Below are 27,797 nucleotides of genomic sequence, written 5' to 3'. Positions count from 1 at the left end.
CTCTACTTTTATCATTATCAAGCTTTCTTACTTTCCACTAATATTTTTACACCTCGTATTTAATTATACAAAAAGATTAAATATAATTTCTTACGACAACCCCTGAAAATACGCTGTAAAATATTATTAGCTATATAACTTACATATTCAAGTATTATTGAAGTATTATTTATATAACTATAAATATTAGTCCGATCCTCTGTAATACGATAGAACATTAAAAGACAGCAAATCTGATTTACAGAAACTGGTTTTCATTTATGATACGACGTTTTCCTCATATCAGACATTATATCAGTTTTTTAATTATACACAAAAGACACGTTAAGTTAAGATTCTTATACGTTTAACGACTTAAACACTAAATTCATCAAACGACTTCTTTATCAACGATTTGTATACATTTCGTTTGCTTGTTTCCATTACTCATTTTTCTTGATAAGACTTCTGTGACGAATATATAAGTCTCTTTTACCTCTATAAATAGTTAAAAATATTCATGTTCGTAGCTTTTATCGTTGCATCTCACAGTACAACGTTATTAAAATTTCATAGTGTCGAGAGAGAACATATCATGCGAAGATCAGAAGAATGTCAGTGTAGACGATGCTTAAAGTAGAAAGTTGTATATTTTAACATTTCTACTTTTTAATATCCCTCGCCGATGGCTACGTCTCGGCAAGCTCGAGAAAAATATACGATATTTTCAACTGTACTGTTTAAGAAAGAATGATTTAGAATGTTATAAATTATTTGTAGACGTGTAGTAGCGGACGAAAGATTGGGACCATTCTTCTTGAAATTGGACCAAGCGATTCGAGCTTCTTTCAGAAGCTGTACAGACGTAATGAAGGTTATATTTTATATTTTGCTTTCGAGAGGTTGTAATGAACGTTTAAGAAGTGTTTTAATGGAAAAATATAGAAATTTAGAGATTTGGAGATTTGGAGATTTGGAGATTTGGAGATTTGGAGATTTAGAGATTTAGAGATTTAGAGATTTAGAGATTTAGAGATTCAGAGATTCAGAGATTCAGAGATTCAGAGATTCAGAGATTCAGAGATTCAGAGATTCAGAGATTCAGAGATTCAGAGATTCAGAGATTCAGAGATTCAGAGATTCAGAGATTTTGGGTTTTTGAGATTTTGAGATTTTGAGATTTTGAGATTTTGAGATTTTGAGATTTTGAGATTTTGAGATTTTGAGATTTTGAGATTTTGAGATTTTGAGATTTTGATATTTTGAGATTTCGAGATTTCGAGATTTCAAGATTTAGAGATTTAGAGATTTAGAGATTTAGAGATTTAGAAATTTAGAAGTTTAGAAGTTTAGAAGTTTAGAAGTTTAGAAGTTTAGAAATTTAGTAATCTAGAAATCTAGTAATCTAGTAATCTAGTAATCTAGTAATCTAGTAATCTAGTAACTTAGCAGTCTAGTAATTTAGTAACTTAGTAATTAAGTAATTTAGTTATTCAGAAGATAAGAAGTGTAAAAATATAGAATAAAAGAAACATTAACAAATAAAATATTTGATCTTCCAATTTTTCATATATACAAATTTACAATTTTCAATTTTTCATACTTTTATAAATTAGAAACTAGAAATTTTGTAAATTTCCACACATATGAATTTTCCAATTTTTTAATTTACATATAAAACACTGAAATTTTGGAAATAACTTCAAATTTTTCAATAATCAATTTTCAAAATTGCCGTATCACTTTCGAACGTTTAGCAGTGTAATAAATTGATCTTCACATCTTCTCAAGAAAGTTCAAATCATTTAAAACAATTATTTCCTCTTAATGTGTCTATTTTTACAGGTTCTGTGTGCATATTCATTACCTCATTTTACATGCACATAAAATACACTAAACAGTAATTAGTTTGTTTCCACTTACAGCCAACATAATTAACGCTTCTTTCGCCGGTATATCGAATTTCAAGGTTAAAAAGACAAGACATTTTTCCATAGTCATAATTTAAACATACAGCTTTATTTTCGCTCATCTGCATGAAAGGAATGGTGCTGATAGATTTATGTATACATCGGCGCGAAAATAATTAAATCATATTCAAGGTCGTTTAAGATGTTAGATAGCTGTACACAATTCCGCCCGTATGTTCTATATTCGCCATCCACGAGAACTTCATAAACTAACAATTAAAATCGCTGAATAGCATAGTTCATAAAGAGCGAAAATTTCGACAATATACATATTGTATAAGAGACCTTGCATCACCTCGACCTTGACATACAACATAAGTCACTTTTATGATCTCATAAGTGACCTTTTTTGATAATTTATTGTTACTGTTTATTAAAAAATTATTGGCAGAGGAAGATTAAATTTACTGTAATTTATGAAAGAATATTCTGCACTTGAAATATTGTTATGTTTTAGTACTGAAACAACTGAAATATTAGTCTACTAATGCAACTAAAAATTAGTTAACTCGATTTGTATCATGCAGTGTTTAAATTACTATGCTTAATACATAATTGTTTTTAATATGTAGTATTTAAATTACTAAACTAAATTGACTAAATAAAGGTAGAATTAACTGAAACTCTTCGCGAATGTATGAAAAAATTGTCTCAAAAATGATTGTAAATTCTCGCATTTATTATTCACAGTTTTGTAATCTAGCTAAATAAATAAAATTAGAAGAAAGACATGTTAGAATGTTAGAAGAAAAATTGTAATTTTAATTTTTGGATAAAAAATGCGTTTAAATTGTTCCAAACATGACTCATAACCTTTACATCCTTTTTGGCGCCAAATTCAAAAAGTGATTCCAGTAGAAGGATTCGAATTGACAAATTTGTAATAATTATTAATAATTTTAATTTTACTATTTCTCCTTGATGTTTTTCTCTGACCCAGAGTCTTTCCATCAATTTGTATTAACTCTAATATTTGTATTAAGGTATTAGGCGAATGAAGTAGCTTTTATTAATTTTTATTCGACTCTTCGGCACCTTTATTCCTGCTCAACTTTTTCCTACTGATTTTAGTCAGCCGTTAAGTGGGGATCTGATTGTGAAAGAAGATCAACTGATAAAGTGATATATAAAATGTAGTACATCGTGATCAAACTTCCATTCCGTCTATAATGTGTTAGAAAGAGGCACGAAGAACTCCGACGCGGAACCGATTTTCTTTTTGGTGGCATTGTCGTGTCTCATCGTTATCTCTGTAAGTAATAGCTGCAATTATTATCCAATAAATTTTGATCAATTACTCACTTATCGCAAAACAACATTTTTTACTTATGCATAAAATAATCATTCGCATAGAATCATACAACTGTTTTGTAACGTGTTGATGTCTACAAAAGAACATGTGAGTGAATTATAGAACCTTGTACTAACTGTTCCAAATAATATTATATTTTATATGGAAACTGCAGTTTGTTAGTAGGATAATTCCCTTATGGTGCAGTAAATAATCCTTGCTATTTATTACAAAGATAAAATATGAAATCACTTAAATCTTACTGGATTTGAGTCTCATAGTAGTTTAGTTGTATTTACATAGTTGTAAATACAAAGTAAATATAGTTGTAAATAGTAAGTAAGGCTAATTAAGAATAGTGTTTGAAAATGGTGAACTTTGGCAACTGTTAAAAATTGTAATATTGATGTTGCCAAACAATATTCATTCATCTACAAATATCTTAATGACTTTGAAATAAAAATATCATTAACTTTATCTGCATCTGATTTGTGGATTTTAAATGAAAGTTGCAGATTTGGAAAAATAGTTGAAAGTTTGCAAATTGTTAACGATGCGAGTAGCATTGGTAGGCAAATTTAATGAAAGTTTAACTAAAAATGAGGGTCAGTATATTTATTACAAGTAGTGCAATACCAATATGAACATCCATCACGCAATAAAAATTATTAGTCAAAATAAAAGGGCAAAAAAATACAAGAAAGTATATTTAAATTATAAATTCAATAGAATACTTGTAATTGGTTAATATAGATAATTATTGATAACTAAATAAAAAAGTGGTTAAAAAATTTTATTTTTAATTTTATCTTGTAAACTATCAAATTTTTTTGAACGTGTTTTTAAATTTAAATTTTTGAACTCAAAATTTGAAAACATTTTATTTTCCACCATACCCTAAATTAAATTTTGTGTATTAAATTGCTTTTGAGCCACCTCACAATTGTCAATTTAAATACAATATTTTAAATATGCATTATGATTTAGAGACGAATTAAGTATAATAAAAAAATAGAATATTTTAAAAAGAATTAATAATAACTATTGTATTATAGGATGAAGTAAGTTCATATGACAGTAGATATTAATTTTTGCAATTATTCCAGTCCGTGGAAGAAGAAATAAAAAAGATGGACAAATCGCGCATCAAATATTGGCCACAATTCTTAGCCGCATTTACAGGTAAGATACAACTATTATTTTTCCCTTTATGTACGAGTAATTAATAAATAACATTCAAATGCTGACTGCAATCTAGTAACATTGAAGCGAAAAAATGTCCAGAAATGGTACTGTAAACTTTTTTCAAAAACGGTCTGAAAAAATAAAAACATTACGTTAAGTCAATGAGAAAATATACTAACAATTTTTGGTAAAATTAGGCTTCAATAAACCTTCAAATTTTAAATATTTTTATATTTATTAATATGCACTTTTCGTACTGTATCTAATTATTAAATATGTACACAAATGTACATCGGTTTTACGCACAAAAATATTAAAATGTACATTCAAACTAATTAAACAATTGAGAAATAAAATATTTAAAATAGTATATAATAATTCTGAAACACTACTGTGTTAATTTTGTCACTTTACATTTTTAAATTTGAGAATTTATTAACAATATATAAAAATAATTGGATTTCAGTGAGCTTGAAATATACTGTCAAAAGTAATTTCCGTTACATGGAAACCGATAATTAGTAAAGTTACACGATTAACTTTGCTCATATATGCATACAACGCACTTCGTACTTACTTTCTAAGGCCATAAGCTTCAATCAAAACGTTGTGCGTACATGTGCTTGTATCGACACAAATTCTACTCTTATATATGTACTACATCCTCCTTTTTATGTAATATTCCTTATGTAATACATTCAAGCATGTACATATTATCGTTATCTGTATGCATCACATGTACTTATCTAAATGTGACTGTAAACTATTTATGGCGGAATATGATAATTACAATTCCACTTAAATCTTTTACGAATATATTTGATGTTTTTTCTTATCTTCCATTTTCTTGTTTTACTGTAATTACATTTCTAAATTATAATATGCATAACATGTATACCTCCTTACATATTTAAAATATTACAACACAATTAGGTAAATTTAAGAAAAGATAAAGTGATAAAAATATGCGAAAATAGAAATGAAAGATAATATTACAAAATTATGAAATACAAAAAGGTAAAAATTACTGTTGACACTCTTACCTATTCAAAACACTAATTTACTAAAGCAAAATCGTCATTGATAAATAGTATTATTTATTTCGATTGATGGATTTACACATAAGATACGAAATATTAATACCATCTTATTAATAAAACGTAACGTAAACATAACGTGACTCTAACTAATAAAATGTAAATAGATCCAAAACAAGTAGTACAATATTTCTCAACTCATCGTTCAACATCACTTAATCCTTCAGACTTTACTCGAACCATTATCTCTGTTTTCGTATACAGCCACCTTGTCAATGACAATCGCCGGCTGCCACATCGGTTGGACATCGCCCATGTTGCCCATATTAAAATCCCCGGATTCTCCCTTGCCATTAACCTCGGACGATGCTTCCTGGATGGTTTCGTTAGTCCTCCTAGGCTGTATCCCCGGCACCGTGATGGCAGCGTTCATAGTAAAATGGTTCGGTCGCAAAATGAGTCTGCTGATATCGGGCGTACCGTTCGCGATCAGCTGGATTCTAATCATCATTGCTTGGAATCCTTACATCCTCTACATCGCAAGATTCATCGGAGGCATCGGTTCCGGTATAGCGTACGTCCTGTCTCCCATGTACATCGGCGAAATCGCGGACAAAGAGATCAGAGGATCCCTGGGTTCCTTTATCAAACTAATGGTGACGTTCGGGGAGCTATACGCCCATGCGATCGGTCCGTACGTGTCGTACGAGGTGTTAGCTTATAGCTGCGCCATAATTCCGGCGATCTTCCTCCTAACGTTCAGTTTCATGCCGGAGTCTCCTTACTATCTGCTAATGAAGAACCGCGACGAGGAGGCTATGCACAGCTTGAAGAGTCTGAAGAGATACGCGACGCAGGATCAGCTGGAGGAGGATCTGGAGCAAATGCAGAAGACCATGATCCGCGATCTGAGCGACAAAGGACATTTCTGGGACCTCTTCAATACTCCGGGTAACCGGAAAGCTGTATTGATCAGCTTCGGCCTTCAAGTGGTGCTGCAATTCAGCGGTTTAGCTGCTGTGGAATCGTACACCCAAGAGATCCTCGAGGAAGCCGACACGGGCTTATCTGCCGCAACAGCTGTGATCGTCCTGAGCGCTCTTCAGCTTGTCGCCGGTGTGGGAGCGTCCGTTTTGGTCGATAAATGGGGTAGAAAACCGCTGCTCCTGATCACGACCTTGCTAGCCGGATTGTCGCTGACCGCAGCCGGAGCGTTTTATTTCCTGAAACTCAAGATGTTGGTGGACATGAGCGATTTCGGTTGGATTCTTCATGCCTCTATTATATTTTACGAGCTTATTATAGCGTTAGGTTTAAATCCATTGGCGTATATGATGCTCGGGGAATTATTCCCGACGAACGTGAAAGGAGTTGCGGTGTCCTTGGCGAATTTGTGGGGAAGTCTGCTGGCATTCATCGTTGCGAAGATGTATCAGGTCATCTCCGATTCCTGGGGAGTTTACACTTCCTTCGGGTGGTTCGTGATTAGCTGCTTCCTTGGAATCGCCTTTATCGCATTCGTGGTGCCGGAAACGAAAGGTAAATCGTTATTCGAGATACAAGAGAAATTGAACTGCAAGAAGAAGAAGAAGAAGAAGAAGGGCAAAGATTCGAAACAGATAAGTAAGAATGTTCAAATAATTACTGTCGCTTAACCAGTTAACCGCGGAATTTAGTTTTAAACAAACGATAAATTTCCATTATAAATTTTATGACAGATATTTTTGCTCGATAAACATTAACTTTTTGTTAATATCGATTGAAGTGAAATCAAATTTTAGATGAATATGTTGAATGCAGTTAACTGGTTAAATGTGTCTATCGCATGAACGGTCTTAAAACATAAAAACTTTCGTAAGTATTTACGAATATTTAAAAGTACTTACATTAACTTCTGTACCTACGAAAGTTAAACTGTTCACTGCATCGCATTTATTTACAATATTTACATATATTTAAAAGGAAATAGCGAGCTATCGATTCGACAGAAATTCGTTCTAAAATCTTGTTCACTAAATTTCTACTTGTGTTACAAAAATTAGAGTATTAGGTTCGAATTGATTTTTGTATCGAGAGCTTCTGTTTTTCGATCGAACAGATAATTTAAAGGTCAATTTACACCAAAATACAGTGAAGTCTCGATATAAGTGAAAATGAAGTAGACGACATATGCGAAGAAATTATCATAACGAAGAAAACCCTTCAAAACACCAGAAAATATGGTGGTCGAGAAATGCAACGCGATTTAGGTTCGGATCTATGGCAATATTAATGCAATAATGAAATATTTTTATTTTTGATTTTATTATTATCAAATTTTTACTCATAGATTTTTAAGATTTTTCTGATTAAGATGAAACTAACCACAGTATAATTTGGACTTTCTTTACTAATTAATTTTGTTTATTTTCAGTCTTTTTTTATATAATTTTTGCCCACATATTTGTCACATTTTCTTAATTAAAATAAGACCAAACAAGACATAATTTGGAACATTTGTGCAATAACTTATTACAGTAAAATTCGTTATAAACGTTTGGAGTTACAAGTAAATATATTTCAAGTTACGTCGTGCTCGATTTCACTTTGATCAGGAAAATGTTGCAAATATGTTAGTACAAGTTTCATAACAGAAAATGGTTATTCTTGCATTAAGATCGTCTCATGGATATATTACTGTTTGTTACGTTCAGTTGTTCGGACATTTTACTGCCCTTTATGTTAGGCATCGATCAATGCAGGAACTACACGATATAAGCGAAAGACCCGAAAGATTCACTGATATCGAGACATTACTGCATATACTCCCTTTACGTGTCCATTCTTGTACGTATATATTTGCATTTTCAATTTACGACACGTTATTTACAGTGTAAATTGAACTTTAATTTCTGAAAAAGAGCTATGTATCTCTGCTCTGTTAACTTAGGTTAGTGTTTATTTTTAGAGGAGGGCCCTTATATTCCATTTATGGAAATCTGCTTCGGTTGAGCACACAAAATCGTTAAATACTTTTGATTAAGATTTAATAACAACAAACAAGTCTTTTTTATGAATTACCCTCTACACGGGTGACAATAAATTATCAGCGCTTATTTGATAATTTTCAAATAATTTTTAAAATATTATTCACAGGAATAATCTTAATCAATATTAACGGCAGTCGAAGCAGATACAACGAAAGAGTGCGAATTTCTGTAATTGACAGTTTCTCGAAACTGCTTTGATATTTCGGAGAAATTGTTAGAAATTACGCGATATTTAATGTGTGAGCTAATTAGGGCCCCATTCGTGTAAAGAGCAAACTCGCATGACCATCTTCTTTCCCTTTTAGGCAGGGTTAAACGTTGAGACTGATAGATTATAACTAATCGTATTTATTTATCGCCAAAACGTTACGGAACTGAGAAAAGTTGTCGATTTAATTTCATTGATGGATTATGTTTTCGTGGGTTACTACGGAGATAACGTATAAATCGCGCCTTGATATTAATCGGGGAGGTTTAAACATAATTCAGTGATACGAAAATGTAAACATTAACGAATTTAAGAAAATGATTAAACGAGATTTTGTTTTCGAATGTAATATCGTCATGATAACGGTTCTGAATTTCAGAAGAAGATAGAAATTAGAATAGAAGATAGTAAGTGATGGAGTTATCGAATGATCCGCAAAAAAATTTGCGAATTCGAAAAATAATTAATTTACGATAAAATTGATTAACTTATAAATATTGCAAGTTTTGAAATTTGACTCGTTATAATTACAAATGCAAGAATTTATAAATTTACAAATCAGTGTTCAAATTTAGGAATTTTTATAGTAGAACCCACTTATTTGGAATAATTCAATTTTTCAATTTGAACTTCATAATGCAACATTAATTCACAATTTCTTTCATCCTCATTCGACCATATTAACGCTAGATTTGTGGACGATGATTTATATTGAAACTAAAGAATAAAAATAAATAAATAATGTACGATATGTAACTTACACAACGATTCAACGAAGGATAACTTACGTTTTGGCATAAGCTTCATTATTTAAAATAAGAACCATCATTTAGTGACACTACATTTAATTCCATAAATCTATTGTTAAAATCATGATACTATTATTCCAACGACAAACAAAGTGGCAAAATTACTCCATCATGATAATGAATAGTTCGACGACTTTAAATTCTTTTCCGACGACTGATTTGGCGATTAGGTCCAACTTTTTATCCCTTTGAGGCAGGGTGCAAGATCATCAACTACAACGATTACGATTAAACGTTATCAAAGCGCGTCGCGTATTAAAACGCGAGTGTGAATAAAAAACGCGCACAATGGCCCTGATGCAACAAGGATATAGATGAGCACCGTAGCATGACTAACTTTATTTATTCCCTTTTAGGCAGGGTGAAACGTATTACTATAAGAATAGCTTCGGCGCAGAATATAATCGGCCCGATATAATTACATATTTGTTACTATTAACACCGTTATCGATCCACACGAAACTTTGTATATCACGTTAGCATGCATACAATAAGTTGTTGTCAAACGTAGTGAGGCTCCTGGGACTCGACCTGCAATTTGTCCAAACGCTACTGGCCACTATTTTGGGTCTTCAAACTTGAAATTTTGAGGGTAGACTCGTGAGACACTATAAATTTGTTGTATAGATTTTGGCGGCGATCTGACAGGGACCTGTTGTCGTCGATCGTCGTCGAATTGATAAAAAACCGTGTTTTGGTATCTTCGATAATTATTGACACATAGAATCTGGAAACACGTTAAAAGCTCTATAACTTATCCTTGACGACAATGCTTGGTCGTCATTGACGTGTTTGTCGTGAAATCAACAATAATTGTTTGGTGTCGTTTTCGATAGTTTCAGACATGTCTAATCGTTTGGAACGACTTTAAAATCTCGGCACCTCATTCTTGATCTACCTACAATACAGTAGGTAGTCGAAATTTGAAATACACGTTCGAATTCGCGTGAGGCGCCTGGAGACTCACTAGTTGTATACCGTATCGTAACCGATTAACAATAACGTTATATTAATAGCCAATCTATATATTATCGTCCATTTGACGAACAAAAGTTTCGATTACGTACTTGTTATCGATCATGCATGTAACGTGTTTGTATGATGTTGTGGAACAGAATGTACTTATCGTAAAATGTTTTAACTCTAATTGCATGACTCTCTACAAGTCCCTTTTAGGCAGGGTGCAAGACTCGAAATGTATTTCATATAGATTTCTACAATGTAGAAGTTTGCAATTTACGTTGACAATAAAATTGTTTACGTGAAAACTGAATTATTTTTATTTTATTTTTAAATGGATACATTTTATTCTGTATTATATAGCACTTTAATATTCTATGTATTCATGCAACTTTATTTGTTTTTCTTTTTGTAAGTAAAACACGGTAGGTATATGTACATTCTTTTGTTGTTGTTATTGAATATGTATAAAAATAGTATGATAAAAAATGATGCATGTGTAAATCGTAGACCAACCTTTATAATGCAAATGCAGTGATACAAGTCAACGATCGATGCGCCACAAGTTTTATGGTTCTCCCACTTTTCATCAATTTTATTTAATGCATTTCAGTATTTTATGCAATATTAAAATAATAGGATTACGTTGTGTTTTCATACGTGTCAAAGGCAATATATTAACTACAATCATTATGTACACAGTAGAATGCAATATTAATATAATATGACTATGTGAGAATTGTGGAAATATGTGAATTCAGAAATTTATAAATTATAAATTTTGCAAGTTTCAATGTTTGAAAGTAAATTTGGAAATGTAGAAATTCGACAATTTTAAATTTTGTAAGTTTAAGGATTTGAAAATTAGGCAATTTAACAGTATAGAAATTTTTCATTTTACAAGTTTGAACATTTGTTTCAACTTTTAACATAAATATCTAGAGATTAAGAAATTTATATACTTAGAACGTTAATATTTTGATAATTGTTTTAATTTATTAAAGATGCAGGGTGTTTCGCATATAGTGTAGATCCCTGAAATGGGGGGTAGCTGACGTGATTCTGAATAAGATTTCCCTTTGCAGAAATAGGATTTGAAGCTTCGACTTTGAATTATTGAGGAAAAACACGGAGCAATCACAGCGCGAGGGTTACGCATGTGCAGATGCGAGAGCGATAACTTCGGATAACGCGTAGTTATCCAACGCGTGGTTATTCAACGCGTAGTAATGCAACGCGTGGTAATTCTACGCGTAGTAATGCAATGTGTGGTAATCCAATGCGTAGTAATCCAACGCGTAGTAACTCATCGTGTGGATATCCGACGCGTAGTAATCCAACACGTAGTAACTCAGCGCGTGGATATCCAACGCGTAGTAATCGAGCACGTGGATATTCAACGCGTAGTAATGCACCGCGTAGTAATGCAACGCGCGGTAATTCTACGCGTAGGAATCTAACGCGTAGCAAAACCAGCGCGTAGTAATCCAACGCGTAATAATCCAGCGCGTGGTAATCTAACGCGTAGTAATGCAATGTGTGGTAATCCAATGCGTAGTAATCCAACGCGTAGTAACCCATCGTGTGGATATCTAACGCGTAGTAATCCAGCGCGTGGATATTCAACGCGTAGTAATCCAACACGTAGTAACTCAGCGCGTGGATATCCAACGCGTAGTAATCGAGCACGTGGATATTCAATGCGTAGTAATGCACCGCGTAGTAATGCAACGCGCGGTAAAATTCTACGCGTAGGAATTTAACGCGTAGCAAAACCAGCGCGTAGTAATCCAACGCGTAATAATCCAGCGCGTGGTAATCTAACGCGTAGCAATCAGAGGGAGGATTACGCGCGCTTCGCCACTAGGTTCGACGCTGCACTCTCGCGTCTGCGCATGCGTAATCCTCGTGCTCTGATTGATCCGCGTATTTTCTTAATAATTCAAAAACGAAGCTTCAAATCCCATTTCTGCAAAGGGAAATGTTATTCAGAATCACGTCAGATATCCCCTTCCCCATTTCAGAAACCTGCACTAATTGTGAGACATCCTGTATATGCAGTATTATAATACTACTAAGGTGCACCATGTTAAAGTGTTTATAGCAGCAAAAGGATTAAGAACAAGAATCGAGAGAAATTACAATAAAGCACGAAGCTTAAAAAGTAAAATTATGAACGTTTCTCTCAATCTCTCATAAAACCTAATTTTAAGTTGCATTTGCATTAAAAAAGTAAGAAATAAACAATTTGTATGTATGCAAAAAAGAAAAAAACTAGTTGCAAATAAAAAATCGAAATAACTCTAAGACGCATAAGAAGAAATAAATATAAGGAACAGGATAATAAAAATGAACGCTGCAAACGTGGACAATTAGCATGTATATTTTTTGCATTATAATAACCATTATACATAAATGTTATTACAATATAGAAACATAAACCTTAATATCTCATCCATTAACATCTTACAACGTCATCGGTATGATACAGATCTCGTAAGTCGAGATTATTATTACGATCTCACGAACGAAAATCATTTTCTTTACGTACATTCTTAAATACTTGGCGGGATTGAGCTGGTTAATTAAATCGCAATCCCCTATAAACAAAATGGCCGTTCGTTACATGCGAACGCAACAAACGATTTCAAGCTCGTGCTTTATTAATTAGCACGATTCGTAATTTAAGACCTCGAGTTTCGTTTTTCGATCGATATCTGATCGAAAGGTGCACGACGCACTGTGCTAATACATTATAATTACGCTTCTATGTTTCTATCGCTGAAAAAAAACGATCGAGGTAATCGCAATCGGTTTTCGAACGAACTACCTTTCGAAGCGAATCGTGGAATGCAAATTTTTGAGAAAAAAATCTTTGGAAAAAACGTTACTAGAAGGTAAAAACTATCGAAAGCAAATTAATCGTTTAATATCTACGTAAATGAGATATTTCTCTTATTACAAATTTTACTCTATCTCTAAAGGAAGACGCAAGAGGAGGAAAATCTGTGGAAATTAATCAGCAATTTAGAAACGTCAAAGACAATTCTTGCCTCGTTCCTCCGTTCTCTTCTTTTGCACGTTCTTTTCACAGAGACATTTTAAGCGATAAATTATCATTTACTTTGTCAGGATGTTCTTCGTTACGCGGAGACATACATTCGAGTCAAATCACACACTGCACTTTGATTGTCAAAGGAAAAGTTGACGCTTTACGCGATTTTATCTCGATACAACGGTAATCTTCTCCGTTTTGGCACACACATTGTCTACGTATACTTACACTACTTAAGGGTTATCGCGATTAATTTCCATATTTTTATAATATTTCTTGCTCTTCTCGTGGTTTTTTGACGACATAGGAACGGAATTATCCGAATACGTAAAATTTAAGTTTTTTTTAGGTTTTAACCTTTAAGGTTAACAGTTATATTTTCTCTAATTGAAAGTACATAATACTGTGTTATACAGAAATGTTATACATAATATATACAATATATTATGCAGAAAACTGGTTGTTCTTTAATATTGGACTACTATAACAACTGTGTAAAAATAAAATATCTAAAATGACATTACATATATTCCCTTCGTTCATATTAATTTATAAGAAGATTATTGTTTTAATTTTTATCTAATAAAGATAGAAGTCGATTCGAGAAAGATATAAACGCTTTTGAAAATGATATTTAAAATTAAAAATAAAATAAATAAAATTAATCCTCTAAGTTTTTGTTCAATCATAAAAATTCGTGTTCACATAAATAAATTTGAATTTTACCGCCAGTGAAAGTCACAATTCATTTCAAAACAACATGGCCGTTTTCCGCTCGTTTAAATATCACGAAGCTTTCATTTTCTGTAACAGTGTTTAGATTTCATCTATGTAGAAATTTGAGTATACATTTTTCTTGTATCGCTTGATAAATCTGTGTAACATGTTTTATAAAGTTATTGCAATAAATTTTATATAATTATATATAAAATAATTATATAATAACAGAATAATTATATAATTGTAACATTTATTGCAAGTATTCATGTAATATAATTTGTTACATGAATTTATAGTAACATTGCAATATTCGCGTTTAATGTCAGAGTAATTATTATTCAAAGGTTATTGCAAATGATCGGTTAACGTGTTCATCATTATGTTTATGAATATAATTTTCTTCGAAAAATAACATATCTAAAATACATCTCTGATTAATTCCAAAAGCAAACTATGCAAATTATATCATTTTAAGGATGTTCATATTAATACTAAATAAGTGCCGTGCAAACACATATTTATATATATTATAAAATTTAACATTATAACATATTATAAAATTTCTTATAACCTTATATTTTAACCTCGTTAGAATCACAAATTATTTCTGTTACATAACAAAAAAGTTATTAATCAAAATTCATTTATGAACTACGTCGATTTTAAATTCTGATTTATAAATGTTCTCAACGTTTTAAACGTGAGTTTTTCATAAAATAACATGTGCAAGCAGTCATTGATTTGTATTTTAGTTGTTTTGGTTTTGTCATTTTTACAGTATTTTAAATGAATCTGATGTAGGACAATAATTCTTCCATTTTTCATCGAGTTGAACTCATTAAAATAAAAAACGCCACAAAAACTCGCATTGTTCCAACCCTGTTCGTAGAAAAGTGGAAGAGAAATATTATTTGGTATTTATATAATGAAAGAATTGATGAACATCTCTTATATTTTAATGTACACCTTTTTCAGTAATGTAATTTTAGATATGCTATTTTTTTGTATATGTAAATATAAATCATTTAAATAAAGTAACATTTTTTAAATTTTATGTTTAAACAAGATGATATCTTCTTGGAGTGATTTATAGAATTCAAAATTTTGAATATTTAAAAATTTCGGAATTTAAGAATTTGAAGATTCTAGGATTTGGAATTTTGGGGGATTTGGGAATTTAGGAAATCAAGAATTTGGGGGTCATAAGAATTTAGTATTTTGGGAATTTAATGAAATAAAAATTTGGGATTTGGAGAATTTAAAAATTTAAGAATGTGGGAATTTGATCATTTGAAACTTTGAGTAATTGAAAATTTCAAAGGTCATGAACTTCAGAATTTTAGCTTTGAGAATTTGGAAATTGGAAAATTTAATATACTTTGCAACGCTTAAATTTTGTAGTTCTGACTGTAGATTAACACTAAACGTACCATAATTTAAAATTAAAAATGAAATAGAAAACTGAATACACAAACGTTCAAACATAAATTACTATAATAATTGGTATAGTACAATTCAGTTTAATTTGCTATAGGGTAGAATTCAAATAGTATCACCAAACATGGGTTCAATTGCAATATCGTGGGTCTAAAAATGTCCCACCATGCACCATGCATCAAAAAGATAGGACATTTTTAATCCCACCGTGTCCCGAAGAATTAAAAAATATAAAACTGTTCTTTAACACGTTCCTATGTCGTCCTTAACAAGAATTGATCCATATATAATATCGCGTTAACAATAATACACGACGAACCAGGAGTTATAGTAATCTCTTCTTCTATGTACAGATACTCGCTGGAAGAAAATACTAGCGGCAGAGATTTTTCGCGTTAGGCCAAATAACCTGCGCCTCCGCGTTCCTCTTCAAAACGAGAACGTTAGGAGTGCATCAAGAGTATATTTATACTTTAATTCACGAACGACCATCAGGGCGATCTCTCAGAAAATTATGATACGTTATTATTAAAAAATAACAAGGTGCTGTTTGAAATATTTGAGCAGTGTTGAGTTTCGTATGCGTTCAACTTGTTTAATAGTTATTTTAGGCAATTGTTCTTATGATTACGGTAATTGTTGACAGTAACTGGTGGCAACGTTGTCAAATTTATTTAAAAAAATAAATGTACATTAAATAGTTCATCATTCTGTTTTTTAACGGTGCTCTTGTTATATTGCCATTGTTACTATTTTTAGTTTTTGAATTAATTCTTTGTTATTCCAGCAAATATTACACAATTAGTTAATCCGTAATATAACAGAATTTTTTTATTGCCACTGTTACTACCAGTTTTAGTTGTAGAATCTAGTATTTTCGAAAATCTGTATTATTATTCTGATCCTTCATACATTTCTTCATATTGCCACTCTTAATTCTGTGTCTTTGATATAACTCAGAAGAGTTATAAAAGAGTGACAAAGAAACTTAAGCAAGTCTACATTAATATTGATCTCCAATACAGTAGACTCTCGTTATATTGCCATCTTTTATTCTCAATCGACAGACTGAGATTTTTGCTCATTAATGAGAGTGTCTCGCGGCGGCCATCTTGCTTGTTTACATCAGCGTCTGTCTCACTCATGCACCTTCGAAAATTCGATTTTATTCAGTATAGAGCAGAGGTCGGCAACCTGCGGCCCTTTGCAACTTTTTGCGCGGCCCGCCAAAGCACCAATATGATTTTAGGAAAAATCAACAAACTTAGAGCGTGAGCGTGCCGAAATGTGGCCGGTGACAAAAATGCGCGCTAATAGAAGCATATTGGGAAACCTATTTTACTGCACAAGTTTAGTCCCCACTCCCCAGCGAATACGACAGTTCGCTTAGCAAATGTAGCATTCTTTCATTTCGCCAGTTTGCTACTGTATGTTCATATGTGCATTTTGCACATAAATACGTTCATATTGACAACCGTATGACGTTTCACTACAATAGGTAATGAGAAATACATGTTATTTTTAATTTATTTATACTCGTGTATGAAATAAAAGCACTATTTAAGTTACATTTGAATGTGCGGCCCGCATAAAATATTTTATTTTGAGAATGACCAATGCGATCTCTCACACCAATGCGATGTGCGAAGGAGATGAGGCGATTTCGTAGATTCGACTTTGACGCTCGAATATTGCGAAAATGAAGTTTTTATGAGTACAACACCCATCAGTGGACTTCACTATAGGGTGATCTGGTTGCTTTAAACAGCAATAAATACTCTATACTGAATAAAGTCGAATTTTTGAAGGTGCATGAGTGAGACAGACGCTGATGTAAAAAAGCAAGATGGCCGCCGCGGGAGACTCTTCTTAACGAGTGTGCAAATCTTTCATCGCACTCTAAAGCTCTAATCATCAGATGTCCCATGAGTTCTTTCTACAATTTTTAATTTCTGTCATTTTCCGTTTTCAGAAATTTTCATATCTTCACCAATCACAATATAACAACAGTCTGTATGAGAGATCGTTATTGTTTAACTGCAATTAGTTTTAGTCCACCTTTTTTACTGTGCCAATATCTTAAATATCTCAAATAACACGTCTTCCTGTTCGCATCAATCATTGCCCCGAGAGATTGCGCCGCTGTCCGTTCCTTTAGTCGTTCATACAAGAGAATTTCCACACGCTGTGTGATATTAATACGTTTACTGCCACGGAGGTCGTCAGTGACACTACGAACTCAATTTGATCAAATAATAAATTGTTGAAAATATTAATTATTTAAGGCAGTAAATTAAAGCATAGTGTGCTATACTAGGCGTAACTATTACTACTGTGGCAGATAACGTGTTAATCATTGAACAATGGAAAGTCGGGTCAATTGTGACCCAGATGTTTACATACATGTTACGTTTAACACACAGTGATCATTTTGTCAGCATGTTAAACGTAAAGTTGTTAAACATAAGATATTCATATATTCAAAAATTAATAAATTAAAGATAAGGAATTTAAAATTGACCTTTCTGGGTTACCAAAGACCCGGCTCCATCGTTCAAAGCTTAAAAAAGACCCAAGCACGGTTTCTCTCTTGGTTTGAAAAAGCTGCTTATAGCAACGCTACTGGTGCTATTTGCCATAATATTTATACCTGCGAGATTGGTTAGACGCATAAGATGAAAACTTTATAAATAATTCAAACCTTTGACTGTTCGCTATAAGATTGATTCGTTTAGTAACAGAGAGTATATCACTGTCTAGAAGTTGATAAAATGAAAGCCCTTTTTATTATTCAAATTCCAATAAACCCAGCAGTTTATTTTACATTGCGTTCTGAAGATGAATAGAATGCCTTTTTGAAAGATGAACAGAATGTTTCATACGGCGGATAACGTGGTCTGTTTTCGAAACAATAATGGACTGAACCGTGAAATTAAATGATTTCATGAACTCCAGTTTATTTGGCAAGTATAAAGTATACTGTGTAAATAAAAATTGGTACTTGCTATGAAATAGACGTTTTCTTACTTGTATCGAATTAATTTCTATTTCAATAATTCAATTTAATTTTCATTTCAATAATTTGATATATTCATTTCTGTTGAATTTAATTTCAATAATTTCGAAATAATAATGTACGTTTGTATTAATTAAAATAGTATTTTGAATATTTAAAAGTATATTCGAAGAAAGTTTTCGTTTCAGTATTTTTCCTGTGCAAACACAAAATGGTGGTTCGAAATAATTTTAATCTGTACGCGTAATAAAATATTTGAGTATTATTTTCATAGCATCATACTTATGTTTTGTACAAGTGCAATCCAAATTTTTATTTAAGAAGTTCTAATGTTATTAAAAATCGTATTTTGTGTAAACAAAATTTATATATCATTTAATCAAGATTAAAATAATTACAATTGTTTCAGAACCAAATGCAGTGCAAACTATGTATGTAGAATTATTAAAGATGCACTTTTTCAAAAGGAGAAATGATTTTTGGTGTACCTTTATGTTCTACAGTAATATTTTCAGGTTAGGTAATAATTAGAAGAAATTTTTGTTCATTTTCATAATCCAATATTAATTAAAAGCCAAAAGAAATTTTACTTGCCAAAATTTAAACGTTCGTGTAAAATATTGTGTGAGTAGAACCATAGCTTCATAATAAACTTTTATTTAAATAAAAAAATAAAAAATTGCTCCTTATGCGTCTATCTTCGAAATATGCTTACCATTCGATGGATGTTTCTGTACAGTGATCTGCATTAATAATATTATGATATTTAAGTGATTATTGCGCGATATCGTATACAATTTATGCTAAAATCCTTCATTTTTAATTTCATCTAACTCAGATTAATTTCCACTTTCTATATTAATTTAATTTATATTTCAAATATTTTATACAATATTAAAAATGTAAGATTTGTTCGAAAAACTAATTATTTTTGTTACTTGCAAAATATTGCAAATATAACGAATATTATATTGAATATGGAAAGCAGTAAACTGTCTTCCATTTTCTTTTTTCTGCACGCGCCATTTTGATGGAAGCTTCTTTTACGTGACATTTATTGATAGTCATCCAGGATACATTCTGTATGTTAAACATTGCATATCCACATACAATTATAGATTAATCCAGCAAGTGTGATATCATCATTCAAATACTTTTGCGACGGTAGAATTTTTATTTGTTCTTTTTTGTACGGAAAAATTACCATTTACATTTTAATCAATTAGAATCTTGAACCATACTGTGTACATAAAAATTTTGTTAACATAAGTTAATTTCTTTAACTTACACAATATAAGTTAAAGCAATAATTTTATACTTACATAATGTAAGTTAAGCAACAAATCGAGCAATAATTTTTTAAACCTTGATCAATCGATACCGAGTCAATGATCCCGTACCAAACAGTTCAAATATAAATCTTGAAAAAAAAATCTCATTAGAAAATAATATTCAAAGTTATTTCATTTCTAAATAGAATTGACAGGACATCAATTACAGGTCGTAAAAATTGTTATAATTAACCCAGTTCAAAAATGAAATATTTTAATGCAGGTCACTGTATTTCGCGTTAAAAAATCGAGGATCTTTGCGTGTTAAGCTGAGAGATGTTCCAAACGATTCCACGTAGAAAAACGAGATTTGTATCTCCTAGAAAATACACAATACATATTTACGGCTCGATGCCCTATTAGACATACTTATCGATCGCGATACTATTTTCTCGACAATGTCGGCCAAAAAAATACGAACGAACGATCTAACATTACAATTGTACTCTACGTACATTTGATACAAGCATCAGTGTGTCCACTGTCGTAACAACGTTTACTTTCGAGCTAACAAAGTGCAACGGGTCGTCGAGTTCGAAATTTCGATTTTTATATAAAGAGGTGCAGATATAAACTGCATCTTACAGGATCGACGATCCTTTATGTTTCAAGATACAAATTTAAACCTACGGGATAGATATCGAAGAAAGTTGACTCAGGTCGGATTGTGCGACGCAAATACGTTCCTAGAAAGCTTCGATAATACTCTGAAAAATTGGCCACTTCTCTATACAACTTTTTAGAATACCAATCGTTTGACTAATTTATCTGTTATCAGTTTTCGGTGAAAGACCTTTATGTTCAGAGCATGCTTTTTTTAAAAAATCATGAAAATATCCATTTTCCATTAATGACATTTTGACTGATGCAAAAAATGATTTTGTGCAAATTTGTGGAGATATGGATCATTTATAATTAATTTTAAATCTTTTAATAATACGATAACTTATGTCAAAATGAAATAGAGATTGTTCTCCAAAAGGTTTATAATTAAAGTATAACCTGAAACAATGCTGTAGATAATAACAGATAATAAATAGGTAACGAACAGATAATAAGTAGATAACAGATAATAAATAGATAATAACATATGATAGATAATACTACTTTAAATTTCGTATTTTCACAAATTGATAAAAAAAAGAATTTTTGAATCATGTAGATAAATTTGTAAATTATGTAGATATGTCACTTGAAGTAATAGTACTGTTGCAATTTGTTCGATTTTTTAAATTTTCACACAGCATGCTCTGAACATACTTCAGTATCAAAGAGTCCCATGATACAAACCTGTATTTTTGATCTGACTGTCCCCTGAGAAAAAGAGCAATGTTTCTTGAGGACGGCTGCCTTTAGAATAATAAGAGAAATAGTGTGTTAGCAAAATCGATAATTCGGCGTAAAAGACAAGAATTGACGAGATAGAAATTGGTCGAGCATCGATGGATAAAACGATTTATGGAATTATAGTTCGCTAACTCTTTACTTTATCTACCATATTAACTATTTTTGAGTACCCTCAATCTCTACTTGTGATGCGTATATAATTTCAACTTCCTCCGGAAAATCCTTCCTTTAATAATTTTTACAAAAAATTCTTTCCTCGTGCGAGAGATACTTTATTTTATTGTTCATCAGTGTGTTTCCTCCACAAGTTAATTCATGCAAGAAATTTATACGAATCGAATATTAGGTTGACAATTTTGCGAGCTAGTTTCTTAAATAATTATTTTTTAAAATTCAAGCCATCTGAACACAAATCTAATATTACAAGAAAAAGATCTTATTTATCTCTTCTAATCCTTCATTAATTTTTCTAATTCTATATTTCTAATTGTTCTGTTTGTAATTTTTATTATATTCATTTTACCATTTTAATTTTTGTATTGAAAAAATTTGTAAAACCGTGTCGAACATTTTTAGTTAATTCCGAAAATATTTGACAAAGAAAAATGGTCTTTAAATTTATTCGTCACGCCATTTATCATTTTAAATGTAGGCTCAGTACGTTCTTATTTGTGTATTTAGTGTTCGAAGTGTGGGCGACGATTTAGATCCACCGATGATAAGTATAATATTTCTTTATATGATAGGTACTTCAAACTACGTGAAAAGCTAACGAATTGTCAACCTAAATCATGAAAAAGTAATTTTTCTTTCAAAATTATTTCAATTGTGCGAACCTCTTAGATCGATCATATTCGAAAAATTATCCCTATTTCCTGTCAATCATTAGATTCTCGTTCATCCATCGTTTCGACAATTAATTAATTTCTGTTATCAGAAAAATTTACATGCAAGTGTTCGACAGAGTTCGAAGTTGCATTATTTTTTGTTAAATTATTTCTAAAAGACGAAGAAACTACGGTTTTTATGAAACACTGGTCGCCAATGGATCATCCACGGCTAAACCTGAAATGGAAATGAGAGTGGCACAGATAAACTTTTCTAGTTAATATTGTTACAATAAAAGCTTCTGTATGTAGCCGACGTTATTATGCGTTTCATGAGAAGAATGGTGGATGCAGATCGAGGGAAATCGAAAGCTTTTATATCCAGATTCGTAATCGGCCTATTTTCATTTCGGGGTGAATGTGCTGCTCGAACACAGATATATTAATAAGAAGATTGTCACGATTCTTGAAAAAAAAAAAACTTTGTTTCTTTTACTTTATGTAATTGATTAGTTTCTTTTAATTATGTGACTGATTCTGTACACTGGTGAGTAACGTAAGCTTCCGTAGATAAAATGGCGACGAAGGGGAAAGTGTTCCAAACATTCGTCGATTTTTAGTTAACTAATTTTAAATATAAATTTATGTGCATAGATATAATTTAAAATATAGAAATTTAGGTATTTAAGTTTTGAATTTAGAATTTCATAATTTTAGACATTTGAAAATTTAGTAATTTTAAAGTGTAATTAATAGTAATTTTGAGAACTGTGAAATTCTGAAAAATTTGGAAACTTTAGAAATTTGAAGATTTGAACATTTGTAGAGTTGTAAATTAAATAATTAGAAGTTGTTTAATTGATTATAAATACCAATTTATAAATTTAGGATTTTAGAAATTTGAAAATTTGGATATTTGGGAAACGTAGTAACTTCAATATTTAGAACCCTAGGAATTTGAGAATATGAGAAGTCGAGAATATTTGGATATTTTACAATTTGAAAGTTCAGAAATTTTACAACTTGAAAATGCAAAAATTTGAGAAATTGAAAATTAAAAAATTTTCAGTATCATATATTTGATCTTTCAAAATCAAAGATACATTGTAAAGTGCTCCTACCGTTTAGTTTCTGAAGAAAGCTTACGTTACATAACAGTGTACACTTAACTCGCATTAGTTAAAAAAATTTCAATTTGCCAATTGAATGTTAATTGACGCTAATACTCATTACACATTAATGATTACACATTAATCCCAAATAATGTTAATAATAATAATGTAATATCTTCATTTTGTTCCCCACGTAACTTTTATTTTTATAATGAATTAATTGATGAGTTAAAAGTATGTTATGCAATGTAATTTTGTAAATCGCGACAGTATTCTTTATAATACATGCACAGTGTCTAACAATTATTGTTCAACACTTTCCCCTTGAAGCAACATTAAATCGATAGAAGTTTTCTAATCCTTTCTTTAATTTGAGACGATTCATATTGTACAAACAATTGACAACAACAATTATTTCAGCTACTCCTTTGGCTACGTCGATGCTTGGTTATAAATACATATTTCATTTTAACAGACTTTATTCATTGAGTACGTCGTAAAGCGCAAAAACAAATGAACGTGTCCTCTTGGAAAAAATGTATTTTCCTGGTAATTTATTATGTCAACTTTCCGTTAAAGTAAAAACTTTTCACAAAGGAAAGGACTTATACAAATGAATTCCTGTAATGAATTAAAACCTGAACAAAATAGAATATTAACTATTAATGAATTATTAATATTTAATAGTGAAGTTAATGAACTTTTTGATAATTCATAAATATAAAATGAATTGAATTAAAAACCTTAATTAACTATTAATAATTAATTGTATTAATTCAGTTTAACACTTAATAGTCCATTAGCATTGAAATAAATTATCTAATTTTTTTTTAAATATGAACAAAATTTTGAATGAGAGTATTAATCGTTTGACTGTCAACAGCACAATTTTCATATCTTACATGAAAGAAGCAATTAATTTTATCATGCTATGCAACCGCAGTGTTGCATTGCGAGTTGTTATCTTAAAATGTGACATGCTTTTCTTTGTAGTATGTTTTACACTGCGTATGTTATTAGTATGCTGCAGCTCCTGCATAATTTTAATAATATCTGCTATTTTAATATAATTTCTGAGTCTTAAATCGAACTTCTATCGCAAAATGACAAATTATTTGTTATTACGTAGTTGTGCCATCAAAGATCAAATAATTTTTGAGTTCAAAGATTTTTTACTGCAACTTTATAATAGAATACAAAGAGTTTCTTTAAGTTAAAATAAATTTTGTTTTGATTATACGGTAAACTTTGTTTCATTTATTACCATCCATGATTTTTTTTGCAATATGTTTGCTGCTTCAACACTCAAACGATTAATAAATTTTTATTAACACTAGAACTGCAGGTTTACACCTGTTTTTAAATTGAAGATATAATCGAAGAGAATGAAACATAAATTCAATTATGCTTCATCTCTACATAGAAATTGTAGTAAAGAAGTTAGAAATTTAAATATAGAAATTAGATTATAGAAGCATATTAGCAAAATTCCGTAACATGAAAAAGGAATATAAAAAAACAGTTATTTTTTCTGGTTAGCAGTTTTAGTGTTAATTAATAAATAATAAACATCTTTATACAACAAAAATATTTCCAAACTTCACGTCTTTTGGTATATCAATTTTATTTAAACTTCGGGGAATTATAAAGAACACCGTAAGTAATAATTTTGCAAAATCATAGTCCGCAATTTATTAAAATAAAATTCTCTTTATTCTTTTACTTTTAGAATAAATTTCCTTTCTGTTAACAGAAAAATCAAATGAATTTTATTCATTCAATCTTCCCCGACAGAATTTTAAAACACTTATTTCTTAATTAATAAAATGAAAAAAAAAATTCCGCGAGCTCTCGCAAACCTTAATTCATTAAATCAGTTTTCATATTATTCTAAGTAGATTTTATATTATTCAAAGATATTTAAATAAAAATTGCAAGAATTTCAAACAAAAACTTCTACATTTTAAAAAATTGCGTTTTATGTTTCTGCAAAATTATTACTTTTGTCGTTCTGTACAATCATGTAAGATTTCAATGAAATCAGTGTATCAAAGATCGTAAAGTCCCCTAGTTCGATCCAAAGTACATAACTTTTTTCCAACGAGGATTCGTATCGAGTTTTACAAGCATCTTTTAAACGTTTCGTTGTCGGCATACGATGCGCTGTGACCGATTTTCCGCATTAAAATCCGCTAAGAAATCGGTATACGCTGCCTGTAGCGGTCAAATTTTCGTGCATCGAACGAATGTGTAACACAATTTATTCTCGCATGATCGTCGACTCGTCGCACCAACAACAATAACGAGCTAACAAAAGCGACGTTCAATCGTCGCCGGTAACTTTACGTGTATTTTATCATCGTATTTCTCCTTTTTATTTATTTCTTCTAACCCCTTCAACGCGATTTCCCGTTCGACTAATCTCGTGCCGAGGGTCCGTCAAAACTACGGTACGTGATTGAATGAAAAAGAGAACTTGGACGTATCTTCGAAACAATGGGGATAAAACTATAGCATCGACTCCACTTTGTCACGGACTTGCCTCGAAGTTCGTGTTATTGACGGAGTCGACAAATTAGCCGTGTACCATGACGACATTGACAAATTAAACTCGATATCTTCTCTGCTGCACCTAAGACTTGTCGAATGAAATGCAATCGTAATAAAAGTTCGCCGTTTTCCGCGAAAGCGGCCGTCAATCTGACGCTTCGAAACGAGCTTCCCGATACTTTTTTACTTGTTCTTCCTGTTACAACCTTATTCTTCCTTTTCTTCCTCTTCGTTCCGGATAAACTGCTTCAAAGGACGCGACAAAACAGACCATTCTTCAATTCCGGTACCGCCTTCTTTAAGGAGATGTCGTTGAGTTTTCGGTAACGAGGACTCTGTTGAGAGAATTCAACAGTTCCTCGTTCTCTCGGCGCACTGGAAGAGCAGATAAACATTTCGTTAATCACGGCTTCTTGCTTGTTTATACGTCTTAAGCTTGGTTTACATTCAGAGAGTAAATGGTGGGGTGGTTAAGACCGGTAGGAAAAATCCGTTTACGGTACGCGCGTAAACGACTTAGGCAAATGGTGGACGCGATATAGAAAGTAACAGAAATTAAATTTTAGTGGTAAGTCTAAACACTCAAATATTTTGTTTAGAGACTGTAGGGCTGTTGCAAAAATACGAATATTCGAATACTTCAATATTCAAATATTTTGTATCTGCAAATTTGTTGCAGATACAAAATATTTAAAACAGTTTACTGTGAAATTCAACCACATTTATCTTTGTATAATAGATATTCATTTCTTATTTTTTAAACTGTACCTGTCATTATGATATTTATTTTCCAAATTAATTTTTACTTAAATTCAAATTTCGTCCGCTTTGAGTAACAATGGAAATATATTTTTTTAAATTTACATAAACATTCTTTACACTGAATGTTGATACATACATTGTTTTTAAGAAATCAGCTTTTTCTAAAGTTACAAATCAAGTACACATCATTATGTGTAAAGTACACATCATCAATATTTTGTATTTTGTCAAATAAACTGCTTATTGTAGCCATGAAATTACACTTTGATAATAAAATTTATGGGTAACATTTACTAAAAGTTTATGGATAACTTTTACTCTTTTACTAAATAAAAATCACAAAATAAACTGATTTTTGATAAATCCTTATAAATTACATGTAAATTGAACGTATCGTAAAAATCTGCTGCAAAAAATTGAGAAAAAATATTGTCAAAAAAGAATCCAATCCCAATGATCATGACAAACATTATTAAGGACATGTTCCTGAGTAACCTTTTCCTATAACTTAATCGTCTCTCACTGTTTAATAAAAAATTATTAACATTATGTGCAAAATTTGACAACGAAAAATTGGATGATTTCGCAAAGGGGTAAATAACGTGTTAATTTATAAATCAAGCTCAACAGATTTCAATCATTCTGTATTTCTGATTCTTTAACCTGAGAAATATGTTAACCTAACCTAATTTAATATGTTTTATAATATAATAATAAATGAACATCAGAGAACAAATACCATGAATTATAAAACATGGTACGTTGGGTTGGGTTAGTCCAAATTAATATATCACCAAATATGCTAACCTAACCTAGCTAGAACATGTTTTATAATGATAAATGAACATCAGAGAACAAATACCATGAATTTTAAAGCATGGTACGCTGGGTTGGGTTAGTCCAAATTAATATGTCACCAAATGTGCTAACCTAACCTAGCTAGAACATGTTTTATAATTATAAATGAACATCAGAGAACAAATACCATGAATTTTAAAACATGGTACGTTGGGTTGGGTTAGTCCAAATTAATATATCACCAAATATGTTAACCTAACCTAGTTTAACATGTTTTATAATTATAAATGAACATCAGGGAACAAATACCATGAATTATAAAACATGCTACGTTTGGTTAGGTTAGTCTAAATTATCGCCAAATATTTTTTCAT

At 31.1% G+C, this 27,797-nt stretch overlaps 2 protein-coding genes across 2 annotated transcripts in view; one reads left to right on the top strand and one right to left on the bottom strand.

The window, feature by feature from the left end:
• The first annotated feature begins 3,100 nt into the window (after nt 1–3,100).
• Nucleotides 3,101–10,781, top strand: LOC105661943 (facilitated trehalose transporter Tret1). Its single transcript, XM_076538540.1, has 3 exons — nt 3,101–3,201; nt 4,347–4,422; nt 5,727–10,781. The coding sequence occupies exons 2-3, from the start codon at nt 4,371–4,373 to the stop codon at nt 7,115–7,117; spliced, it is 1,443 nt and encodes a 480-aa protein (XP_076394655.1). The 5' UTR covers nt 3,101–3,201; nt 4,347–4,370; the 3' UTR covers nt 7,118–10,781.
• A 2,048-nt stretch (nt 10,782–12,829) lies between these two features.
• LOC100879218 (uncharacterized) overlaps nt 12,830–27,797 on the bottom strand; it is an 85,481-nt gene continuing 70,513 nt past the window's right edge. Inside the window, exon 5 of the mRNA XM_076538541.1 lies at nt 12,830–26,238. Within this exon, the coding sequence (XP_076394656.1) occupies nt 26,162–26,238 (77 nt within the window). The 3' untranslated portion in view covers nt 12,830–26,161. The remainder of the gene's footprint in view (nt 26,239–27,797) is intronic.

The sequence above is a fragment of the Megachile rotundata genome, chromosome 13 (assembly GCF_050947335.1).
Source record: "Megachile rotundata isolate GNS110a chromosome 13, iyMegRotu1, whole genome shotgun sequence".
NCBI lineage: Eukaryota > Metazoa > Arthropoda > Insecta > Hymenoptera > Megachilidae > Megachile > Megachile rotundata.
Note: the sequence above shows the minus strand (reverse complement) of the source record. Positions and strands in the feature narration are given on the sequence as shown.

Coding starts and splice junctions, on each gene's coding strand:
- LOC105661943 (XM_076538540.1), top strand. CDS start 4,371: ATGGACAAATCGCGCATCAAATATTGGCCACAATTCTTAGCCGCATTT. Junction 4,423..5,726: donor ATTCTTAGCCGCATTTACAG/GTAAGATACAAC, acceptor TTTCGTATACAG/CCACCTTGTCAATGACAATC.